This window comes from Convolutriloba macropyga, chromosome 4, assembly GCF_964194025.1.
Source record: "Convolutriloba macropyga chromosome 4, txConMacr16.3, whole genome shotgun sequence".
Lineage (NCBI taxonomy): Eukaryota > Metazoa > Xenacoelomorpha > Acoela > Convolutidae > Convolutriloba > Convolutriloba macropyga.
In genome coordinates this window covers 58,513,619-58,526,459 of record NC_134471.1, presented here as the reverse complement: position 1 = coordinate 58,526,459, position 12,841 = coordinate 58,513,619, and the positions used below count along the sequence as shown (strand labels likewise).

Genomic DNA, 12,841 nt, shown 5'->3' with positions numbered 1-12,841 from the left:
GAGTTGGTTGTTTCCGCAACTTAAAACAGATATAATAATAAACAATAAATTCGTTTGCGATATACAAAGAATACAGTCATCATTCATGTATACCGCGCGAGCACCAAAAGGATGAAAGCCTGTGTGAGGGGCCGCTTTAGAGCTTCTTTTCCCATAAATTTTCCCTTGACTTTGCATTTTTGAAAAAAAGTCGTCAATTGCAAATACTTGCTCTAATGCTAGTGAAAAAAGTCAATCAACCCAGTAAAATGGACCAATTACCAAAAAAGATTATTAAAAACTTCCGAGTCTAAAATGTAGTTGTCCCTAACTTTATGAAGAAAATCATTCAATTTTTGCTGCTCACAATCAATTGCTTTTCTTATTATTCTTTCGTCAAATTGTGCCAATACGTTATATAGTAGGCAAACTCTGACCGGTAACCGTTTTCTGTTTTGCTTAGTAAGTTTATGCAAGGTAGGTGAACTTTTTAGTCTCTTTTTATCATTTAATGACTTTTCAACTTCACGTATTTCTAAGAAACTGTTGACTGATTCATGTGGATGTGTTCTGCGTAGGATTGAAACCAGTAACTTAAATACTTCTTAAACGTGTAGTTCAAAAATTGAGGCTATTGCGCGCTTTTTTCTTGTCGTGCGAACCTCGTCCTATTTCTTTAATTGAAAGACTATTCTTAGAAAAAAAATTTTTGTCTTTGTATCTTTGTTAAGATCGACTTGGTTGTGGTTCCGTAAATTAATATTCCGTATTGGTAACGAGGTTGAACATATTGTTTAAAAATTTTTACTAGAAGGTTTTTGTCTAGAAATTGGCGTGTTTGATATAAAATTGTTATAAATTTTGCGCATTGTTTTTCAATAAAATATACATGTTCTCTGAAGTCAAGTCGATAGTCAACGAAGACGCCAAGATATCTCACAAATGTTTTGGCTTGAATTTCAGCGTTATTCCAGATGAAATAGTCTGATTATTCAGCTTTTTTTCCAATCAACGCGAACTGTGTTTTAGCTTCGTTCAGTGTAAGTTTGTTCTTTTTCATCCATTCCGAAACTTTATTTAGCTCCACTAGATGACTGTTTTCATTATAATCTCCAAAAATCTTTGTGTCGTCTGCAAATAAGGTAATTTCACAATTTTGACAATCGTCGGAAGATCATTGATGTACAAAAGAAAGAGAAGAGGTCCTTGAACGGATCGCTGGGGTACACCATGTGTAATGTCTCTCATATTTGATGATTTGTCGGAGAACTGCACAAATTGCTTGCGGTGGGAGAAAAAAGAGCATAGTGACGTCCTACTGTACCTCTGAGACCATATCTTTCACATTTAGCTTAGCTAAGAGCAATGATGATCAACCGTGTCGACGGCTTTTGATAAATCAAGTAACGTGCACTGGAATGGTTTATGCTGTTGTTTTCGTTCAAGTAATGCTTCAAAAGTTTCGATTATTGCGTCGACCGTTGAACGCTTACTTAGAAAACCCAACTGCCTCCCTGACAATACTTATGCTTTATAAGAAAATCTAAAATTTTTTTGTGCAAAAGTTTCTCAAATTGTTTGCCCACTACTGGTAGTAAGGAGGTGGGTCGTAATTTCCGGCTTCATTCTTTGGTCCCTCTTTATTAATGGTTATCACTACTCCAATTTTAAGCAAATTTGGGAAACAGTCTACCCTAACGCATTTGTTGAAAATTTGAATAAGCTGTTCTGAAATTGTTGGTGACACAATCTTAAGAAAAAAATTTGATAGTCCAAAAGTATCTAGACTTTTCTTGTTGTTCAAATGTTTGAGTTCATTAAATACTTCTAGTTTGTGTGTTTTGCTTAGAAACATTGATTTCTCATTCCGTGGTATGCTAGATATTGCAAAGTTGTTTTTGAATTTTTTTGCCATGTTTGGTCCTTTTTCAACAAAAAATCATTGAGCACTGTTGCAGATATATCTTTCGATGGATCTTGGTTGCGGCCTAAGCTCTTTTCGTTTGTCAAGTTTTTAGTAAACTGGAAGAATTTTTCGTTGTTTTTGTCACTTTCTTTACAGAAAATTTTTGAGTAAAAAATTTTCTTTGATCTGCGAACTAACTGTTTACATTGGTTGCTCTGTCTGCTGGATTTTTCTTTGGTCTCTTCAGATTTATCATCTAAAAATTTTTCCAAAGCTTGATCTTCTTAGAGCACTGGTTTTTCACTTCATTAGTTATCCATCTCTTCTCTTCACTTTGCGGTTTTATGTTTTTTTGAAGTATTATTTCGTCGAGTACTTTTTCCAATATTCTTAGTAATTTTTCTAACATCTCCAAGCTAGTGAGTATATTTTTTGGGAACGGGTTATTTTCAAATTTTTCTCGAATATTGTTCTTTAATAGGAGTTTTGTTTCTAATTTTTCTAGTTTTTTAATATCGCGAAATGAAACCCTCTTTTTGCTGTCTTTCTTTGTGTTGATTGATCTTGATTCTATGATGACACCAAATTGATGACTCGCTGACGAATTATGAACATGTGTTTGAACGGTAAAATTTGAAAAAACTGAGTCAATTGTTGATTGGCTTGATTGTGACACTCTCGTAAAATCTTTAGGGTTGTTCGCATGCTCAAATCCTAAGGCATGTAGATTCTGTATAAAATTTAGTTTTCGGTCGGACTCACCCGCGATGTCTATGATAAAATCACCCCAGACAATATGCTTAGTACTGCTTTCTTCTCTGATTTCAATTAAATGGTTCATAAAAGTGTCAACAAATTCAAAAGCGTTCATTTTTGGTGCTATATATATTTCAGTGATCAGAATTTTTTTCGATTTTGGGGCATCTGTTTTAACAGTTAAAATCTGTAAATTTTGGTGACAATTTTTTTGATGGCAGTAATACAATTTTGTTCCGTACTAAGGACTGCCACGCCGCCGCCCTTTTCAGATTTTCGATTGCATGTTTCAATAGACTTCCACCTGTCTTGGCAGAAGATGTTGAGGTTTGAATACTCACGCAGCCATGTTTCTGTTACAATTAAAAATTGAGGCTTAATATTTAAATTTTCAAGCTCAATATTGAGTTCATCAATATTGGTCCTAGTGAGCAAATGTTTTGCAAGTATGACAGTTTCTCCATTTCATGTTGATTTGACCTAACTGCTGCTTTTAAAAGATCTAGGTTTTTTTGCAAACTAATTTTTGATTTATAAAATTGAATTTTTTTTAAAAAAACATATTATTTTAAAAGAGAATTCCTAAAATGGCGTCAAAAAGTGAAGTTCTAAGTCATCGTCTACTACGCAAAGTGTCGAGTTAGATCGTTCTGTTCGCAGATTTAAAAAAATTAATAGCGGAAGCAAATTGACTTTTCAGCTTTCTGAGTAGACTCAAATCCAGCCTGCATGCCAATTTTAGAACTTTGAACTCGGATCTGTTCTTGTTAACGTTAATTGGGCAGTGGAGTTCCAATATATTAATAGCGACACACTTGAATTCTTTCCTTCCTACGTTTTCAACTTTCAGCGTAGAATCGCTATCAATTGAAAAAGATTTTGTTTAAATTTCCAATCGAAGACTTAAAAAAACCTATTTGACCGTCAGAGAAAAATCAATTCCGGCTAAATAGGTTTTGCATTTTTTAGAGAGATAATGAAAAAATCTTTAGTAAAGAAATTTAGGAGAGGAAAACCAGGGGGTAGGAAAAATAGAGCTAAGTAATTGAATAACCTTCTGCTGCGTAAAATCACATCCAGTTGCAGTACTAGCTCTAGTTTTGGGGTATTGGGATTTATTATTATGAAAATTGTTGGCAAAAAAGCTCTTGTTGGCAAAAAAGAACTTCAAACAAAAACATTTTTGTTTAAAATTAATCAATTTAGTCACGAACAAAAAATTTAGCACTGGATTAAGCATCGTTTACATAACGCTAGTGAGATTGCTTTTTAATGCTTATCAGATTTATTTGCAGATAATCTCATAGTTTTATCGATTTGGGTTTCCGAAGACATGTTAGCAGCTTCAAAATTGCGTTTGAATGGGTTAGCACTAGTTGATGTAGCATTTTGTGATTCGAAATTATTCACAAAGACGTTTCTGATGACAGGTTTCTGCAACTTGTTTATATCATCAACATTTCTTACTGGCACAAATGTTTTCTTATTTCCCGTTGGATCCATGTTATCGCAACATAGTACAGGAATATTGCACTTATAGGACGAAGTTATATAGCCAATTTTTTCACATAGTCTTTTGATCAACGTCTCTATTAGTGGCAGTCTTTTGTTAATGTATGTAAATTTGCCATTCAACTGGTTTTTGGGATAGAAGTTATTTTTGCATCAGCACGAAGAAATTTGCGTTGCTTATAAACAAGATCCTTTTGCGGAAATCTGATGAACTTGATAATGAGTGGGGGCATCAAATTATTAGGCAACTCACTGCGAGAGGGAAGAATATGATAGGCTTTTAGCTCCGACTCATAAACATCAACTTTCAAAATTCCTTAAAAAATTTTTGAATATTTACAAAAAGATTGGTCGAATCACGGGCATCAAAAGGAGGGTTTTTTATAATAACCAAGTCTTTACTTGAATACCATTCTCGTTCCCGGAGTATTTCATTCATGTCTCGCGTAAGATTTTCAAGTTTAGCAAACCTTTTTTCGTCTAATTCCGATTTTTCTTTAAATCTTACTGCCAGTTCCCTGATAGCATCCCTTGTGTTCTTATCCTTCACAGCGTTGATGATCTCATCATCTTGTCATCCAGTTCAACTCTTGTGCACTGTTCCATCAATCCACAGCAGTTTTTGATAATCGAGATAAAGTCAAATAATCCAAAAAAAAGAAGCAATAACTTTGTCTAAAAAACGTTAATTACTGTTGCTCACAATGCTTGGAAACTCAATAAATACTCGATGCTCTTAGCTATTAGTTGCCCCTTTGGAGTTAGGAATCAATGGGTTGGTGTTGTTTTAACAGAAAAAAAGAAACAATTTAAAAGATTGATAAGTTAAGTGTTTGCTGAATGGCTATAGCATTTAGCAGTTTAAGGGTCAAAAGCGCAATTTAAGTGAGCGACTGTTTCGCAGACTCCATATAAAAAACTTTGAATGTCTAGAACTATGTTATTGAATCATTATCTACATTCTCTTACATTTTATGGTAACCTCGACATGATTTGAATCTCAGGGGGAGCAGATTGCATAGAGGAATCAAAACCACCGCCAGTAATTCCTGATGAATCTTCTATACCAGTTGTGACATCGTCATCACCCATTTCGCTAACGTCTTGTTCAGACTCCCAACCCTCGCGAGGCGGGAGTTCTTGGCCTGGATCACTTTCGTTTACGTTACCAACTATGTTAGAATGTGAGGAGGAGTTAGATTTATTTGAAAGAGAAACGTAAGTTAGAGCATTCGGAGTAGAATCTGTTAAAATTGATTGAAAATCTACATTCCACATTTCTGAGTTAGTCAACATTTCCACAGATTTAGACCTCATTGTTATGTTCTGTGCACTTCTTCAAAAAGTATTTGTGAATGAGGTACCACCAGTCGGTGATTTCTTTAGTGGTAACGTGATGGAAACACGTTACCACTAAAGAAAATCCAGCTGACCACGGGACCCATGCTCCCAATCCAGACAACATTCCAAACAAGTAGCTAACAGTGCCAGCTTTTCTTTCCGCAAGACAGAGCAGCTTTCCTGAAAACTATTCAAATTATTTGTTAGCAACGCATAAAACTTCGCGCAGTTTTTCGGAGCAAATAATCGACTTGACACGGTTTTCAACTTGGAACAAATTGCTCCTGACTTTAGCAACAGTTTTTAATTTGGCCATTGAATCCAAAAGCAGAGGTCTAAAGATCAACAGTATATCACAGAAGACGTCAATTTTGCAAGAAATTGGCTGATCAAAATGTCACAGCAGAATTTCTTCTTCTCAACAATCCAAGCACTGAAACGCGATTCCAGGATAGATGCAAAGTGCAAAATCCTTTCGTTCAACCCAATATTGGACAAAAATGGAATCCTTCCTTCATGCGGAAGATTGCAATTTGCGCCAGTTAACCTCGAAGTTGAGAAATTTCCAATTTTTACTGCACGCAAACGACAATATAGCGAGACTCTATATAGAGCTTGCACACAACATTTGCGTTCACCAGGGAACAGAGCCAGTGAAAGTTTTTGTGCAGCAAAGATACTACATCATTGGTCTCCGAAAAACACTTTTGAGTATAAAAAACACAACGAACCCTATCAATCACCCGCCCCGATGATCGACATTCCTCCATAGGAATCTATCCTAATATCGACTCTTCACTTGGACGGAAGCGTCCCAAAACAGAAAATTCTCTCCAGTTCAGACGTATCAATGTTCCAGACAGATACTTTACCAGCAGAGGTGCCATAGATGTCTGTATATTTAAGTTTCAATAGCCAGAGGCTCAGCTCCTCTGCTCAATCGATTCGACCCTCCCGCACTCCTTCGCAAATGTTGTGCAAAAATCAAGTCAAAAGTGAAACTTGAAAAAAATGAATTTTGTTCTTATCGCAACCGAAACAAGTTGGTTGTTCCCGCAACTCAAAAACAGATATAAAAAATTTTGCAAACTTGAATGTCTAGAACTATGCATTCGAATCCTTATCTACATTCTCTTACATTCTTTACTAAAAAGATTACTACTAAGATCTAAGAATAGTTTTTGATCAAATCAGTTTCAGATAGTATAAACCTTCTTAAAAGCCGTGTCGTAGCCCTCTCTCGGTCGAAAATTTTGCCTTTGTTCAGTTTTTACCAAAATTTCCATGAATTCAACTAGATTAAAATTTAGTTTCAAAATTTTATCTTAAAAGATTGTACAGAAGTCTCCAAAAATTTTTTGAGCTCCGAAATTTTATAAGAAAAACAGAACCTTTGTCGTGTAAAAGTTTTAGACAAATATATGTCAGACAAGACATGGCCTTTAGTTACTTTTGACGTAGTCAGTTGATCACAATTGAGTTCTGGAGTTTATGTTATATTCCATAGCAGTCGTATGAAAAATTTTAGATAATTGCAGGTCTTATTGGCTTCCTATGGATGAATAACGGAACCTATTCTCTGATTTCACTTATCAGATAAAATTTTTCACGACTTTGAAACCAAATGTTCTTAAAAACTAAATAAACGTACTTTTTAATTTTGTTTTTGTTGTTGTTTTTCATCTACTTGTTACATGCTCTCAATAATTACAGTTATAATACCAACATATGAAAGTTAAAAAAAAACAAAGTAGAACATACATAACTAAAAATTCTAGTGAATTGCTCATCGTTTTAACGGTTTGGATACCGTTTTTTTTTGCAAAATATTCACTTAAATTTTGATATAATATATTTATTGTTTTGTTGGTAGGCGTATGACTTATTTGGACTAATTACAGATTTAAATGGCTCTATTTGAGCATGAAAAACCTATCTTATGATTTCATTTGATAGAAAACTTTTTATGACTTTTCGGTTAAAATTTTTCGCCGATGAAAATGTATTCCTTTAATTTTCCTTTTTGTCTTTTCTACACTTAATATCTAATCTCTTTTTTGAGAAGTAATATAAATCCATCAATAATGGTTTTTAAATAAGATGGAAATAGATATTTCTTTTTTTTGTTTAAACGGCTTCAACACTGTTTTCTTGCCGAATTTCTCGGAATCCTTGTTTTTCGTCTGAGTTTGTCAGTTTTTGTAGACCTACGACATATTCTGGATACTGATAGTTCTCAATGTCTTCATTTTTAGGTATGAGTGAAAAATAACCTATTTAAAGATTTCCTTTGATATTTAATGGTTTTCGTTGTTTAAAATGATCTTTTAGAAAAAAAAAACAAATGTATTTTTTAACTTTGCTCTTTTTCATCTTGTTTGTACAGTAGTTACCGAGTGTTATCAAGAATTGGTCTCATGTTTTTCTAGAGACGTAGAAATTAATTTGTTTTGTTTAGGCTTTATTTGACGCTAGTTGTACTCCATTTTAAGTAATTTTTTTCTCAAAAAAGAACTTTGAGTTTTTGATGTAAGTGTTTGTTGTTGTTTATTTTTTTTGTCTTGTCTCCTTGTCTTAATAGTGGCAGGAATCTTCGACCCAATAATATGGCAGTGTTTCTTTTCTAAAGGATTTCTGTTGAAGGTTATTTTTCAAACACCATATTTTAGCAATGTTTGAATTTTTCAAATTTTCTTTCTTATGCCAAAAATATGGATGAGCTGGGTTGGAATATCATGTGCAAAGGCACATTACCGACGTTCCTTGATGCTTATAAGCTCGGAATTATTATAAGAATAGAAAAAAAAATTAAATGGTTTCTTTCATACATGTTTGAGCTTGAGTCATGACTTGTCCATTCTTTATTAAATCTCGGCAAGTATTATATTTAATGACAACATATGCTGTCGACTGAAGTGATTGATCATTTTGCACTTTTGTCTACAAGTATTGATATAGACATGAAGAAAGCTCACAGCGTTCTAAAATTGAGATGAGGACTTCGAACCAAGAAATCAAGCATTTGTGAATTGTATAGAAAAATTTGCGAAATATTTTTTTTTACCGAGAATTGCAAACATGTAAAGCATAACGAGATTGTGAAAAAATGTTATCAATGCAACTGCTCAAAATTGATTGAGCATGATCTGACAAAATTTATTATTGCTGTTTTTTCTCTTTTTTCGACCATAAATTGATACACCTTGATAAGAAAATGTACAAATGTACATTACAAGCGTTTAGCAGTACCATGAGTAAATCTACACACCTGTGAAGCTGACTTTCCGAGCTGGCAAATAGTTTCGATCATAGACCTTTCATATTATGAATATTTGAATTCATAATCAAAAAGGTCTTTAAATATTGATAAAACTACAATTTTGTCATGAATGAAAGTTCCACGGTCAAAATTTGGTCATACATGAACGTTTTTTGAAAAAACAATTAATGAACGTTTTATGACTGAAACCTTTTTATGAGTCGAAATCCTATGATAACAACTTTTTCATTTCAGTTTCATTGCATTTTTAAAAGCTTTTTTTGTTTTTAACATAGCTGTTTTACACAATAATTGGTCCTCGTAGTTTACGTAGAATGAGCCCAGCTTAGACCAAAACAATCCGAACAAAAAAGCACATTTTATTTGGAGTTGAATTTTTGCTGGTCTCTGGATGCAACTGTTGCACAACTAAATCTAAGATATGAAAAATCGATTTTTGTTGCGAAACCCAAGTATCAATCAAATCTGGTCACGTTCACTTCAGATGCTCTCCGGTGCACCAAAACATTAAAAATATGCCCAATGGCATTAAAATTTGTTCTCTAGTTTTGGAATGAGTGCTTCCATTGAAACGCAGGGGGTCAAATTAAACCCCACATTTTCGCATTTTCATTTCAATTGCAAAAGTTCGTTTTTGGTTTCCACGATGCAGTGTACAAATTATGCAGGCCTTTTTTTTATATAGAAGAAGCTCAACTTGATAAAAATATATCGTCGTTTGAACCATTTTACTCAATGTTTCTTATCTTATGAAGTGCTAAGTACAACTTCTACATACCATAACGCAAAATTCAATATCCGAGGATCAGATTTCAAATGATTGCTAGAAAAGCCAGTGCCAAGTTACTTGAAAATTTGCATCTCTCAGATTATGCTCAAAGTTTTTTTTTTGCAGGATACAACTTTTCCATAAATAGCGGTTCACTGGAAAATATTCTTCGCAATTTTCATTACGACGCAGAGGTATACCCAAATCGTCACAGGCAGATATGTCCGATGCGTGTATTTCGTGTTCGTTTTTACTATGTTAATACATTGAAAGTGGAACAATGTTGCGGAAAATAGCTACTTTAGCAGAAAACGGCAAAATGGAAGGGAAATTAGAATCCCGTGTTCGCAAAAGTGTCCTAATCCTAGCCGCAAAATACAAAATACAAGTATAAACTTTATAACCTATTTTTCGCACGGCTTGTATCACACATCTGCTCCATTTATGTATCGATTTATCGCACGCAATGTAGCTCGATTTCGCATATAATCCGCACTTAATCCTAACTTAATTACTACCTTTTTAATTAAGCCTAACTTATTACTACTAGTAGTACTTTATTACTACTTTATTAATACTTATTGTACTTTATCACTACTTATTACTTTTTATTAGTATTATTTATTACTACTTATTAAAATTGGCCAGTTCCACATTGATATACCAAGCCTTTGATGTGCGAGGGATTTTTCGGAAAAAAAATCAGTTTTTGTGGTTGCATGTATTTGAAGCACTTTAAAGCTTTGAAAGCTTCAATTAAAACTTTATTAAAGTGCTTATTGCATGCTCAAAATGCGCGCGAATAATAGATACCTAAATTGAGTGGAAACGTGCTACAAGATTTGATACCTACTTTTCGCACCGAGTGTTATTTTATTTCGCAAAATTGGTGGAACCCCTTTTGCGAAAATTGAGATACAAAGGATGTCTCCTAATTTCGTTCATTGTTTGTATCTAATTTTCGAATCAATTTTACTAAAGCGGAAATTTTGGGGTATACCTCTGTGTCGTAATGTTCTCACCTGTCACTTTTTGGGTTACGTATTAATACAATATTTTTGGGTTACGTATTAATACTTTTTTGACTCTTTGGAAAAAAAACTATTATCTAGAACGCTCTTATGAACATTACCACTATTCATAAACGCTATAATATGGAGTTGTAAATTTGCAACTTTTTGTTCCAACCTCTCTTGAGCGGGGAGGAACTAAAAACTCAAATCGGTTTTTATGTTCAGACAATTTTGTTCAGAAGATATATTCATCGTAGAAAGTTGAGACTGGTATCACTAGAAAGCTTGTCCAACTTAGACTATGGAATTAAAAACTAATTTTCTTTTTTTTACAGGGAGTTATCAAGGTTTAAACTCTTGAGAAAATAGACTGAATTCCGTTGATTTTACTCATATTTTCGTCAAGTTTGCTATTTGTTTTTTTTTTTCAAAAAGTGCGGTTGATCTTATTTTTAAAGACAAAAAAATATTTTCGACAATTCTTATTTATTTTCATTTGATTTTTTTCTCAAAAATTCTGGATAAATATTTAAATTCAGACTTTTTCACTAAAAACAGTATGAAATAAGATGCTTTAGTCAACTTGGATTAAACACCACTAACACAGTCTTTGAAGACTCAAAAAAGTGGCTATATCCACTTCAACTTCTGTTGAAAGTGCTATGTAATTTAAACTTTGCTGCTTTTTTCTAAATTTACACCTTGATTTTCAAAAACGCAGGATTTATTTTGGATTTTTTAACTAACAAAATATCTAAATCTATAACATTCGACAATTTAATTGTTCTTATTAGACGAACAGCATCAGCAGAGCTAGTTTTGGACCAACCTTGGACTGTCACAATCCAAAAATAATTTGGATTGTAATCAGTCGGTCTTTATTTTTTAAAAAAAAGTCGAGGTATGGCCAAGGTATGGCTTTACGGCTCCGAAAGCGGTTGCTGGCGAAATTGAACTAATTTTTTTGTTGTCTATTTGTTGTTCTTTTTGTAACCGCATAAAAATTGAATACCGAAAACTCCTGATTCCCATCTTTAGGAACACTGGTAACCGTTAACTTATGGTATATATTAGATGATTTCTAATGGTTTTCATTACTTTGAAAGTAATCAATTAAAAAAAAAATTAGTGTATTTTTCAAATTTACTGTTTTTGTTCTTTATTGTCTATTTGTTACCAAGCCTTATTATGGACTGGTCCCATGACTTTTCTGGTCAACTACAAGTTATTTTGTTTAGTTTCAATTTTAGCTGACGCTATTTTGACTTTGTTATAAAGTTTTGTTTTTTGAAACGAACATAAACTTTGATGTAATTAATGTTTGCTGTTGTTGTTTGATTTTGCTGTTCGTCTTGTTAAGTTATGAAAACAACCCGCGTTTTTACCTAATCGTTTTTATCATGCCTGTAAATTTTTTGACAGTTGATTTTTTTGCGCCTATAGACACTTTTAATGTAGCCAATATCTTACATGTGGAGAAAATTTCAAAACGTTTCCACGGTTTGCCAAAATAAACAAGATCAACTTGCAAGATCTTTTTTCCAAGACTGTCCGAGACAAGATCTTAGCAACAGGCAGATATACTTGAGCAGAAGGATCTCAAATGTTGTTTTCTGTGTTTCAGGTAAGATCGGAGCCGCGGAAAAACATCTGATCTCTATTGGCATGTTATGGCTACTAATGGTCTTCCACATCGCTCAGCTTAATATAAAATAAGCAGAGAGAGCATAGAATTGCACTTGGAGTGCATCAAATGTGCGATGGCTTCAAATAATTGATTTAATTTGACCGTTATATGGCTGGTTTGATAAACTAAACTACCCGGGTTGCAGTTTTGCTTAAAAAAAATAATGTGAGAAATTCGACGAATAGCGGCAAAAAAATTTTTGCAAAGCATCCGCAGAAAATGCAGAAGTATGACTGGGGAATTTTTGAAGATTTGCGCTGAACTTAGCGATGATTTTCCGGATCTATTCTGTTTCGGCCCCCCTGTGTTTTTTATGACCCCTAGTTACAAATTATATGTTGTTAAATAGCATGTTACTATGGAAGAAATTAGCACGTGCGCCTGGGGTCATAAAAAATTTATGCTTACTAAGCTGGGGGGGGGGGGGGGGGGGTGGTGGCACAATAGGTCCAATTTTCCCGAAGATAGTGCTTTCTAAATTTCGTCAATGCTAAAAGTTGGGTCTTATATTTCAGCTACTTTTAGCTTTTGCACCTCGACCTGGGAAATAATAATAAAAAAAAATTCAGTACGATAGCATTAACAACAAAAGTTTATA

At 33.7% G+C, this 12,841-nt stretch overlaps 1 protein-coding gene across 2 annotated transcripts in view; it reads left to right on the top strand.

Annotated features, from left to right (window-relative positions):
* The window catches only part of LOC142338558 (uncharacterized), a 40,033-nt gene extending 27,476 nt beyond the window's left edge, over positions 1-12,557 (top strand). For both annotated transcript variants that reach the window (XM_075388349.1, XM_075388348.1), the window contains one exon: positions 12,181-12,557. In XM_075388349.1, the coding sequence (XP_075244464.1) occupies positions 12,181-12,272 (92 nt within the window). In that variant the 3' untranslated portion in view covers positions 12,273-12,557. The remainder of the gene's footprint in view (positions 1-12,180) is intronic.
* Positions 12,558-12,841: the final 284 nt, after the last annotated feature.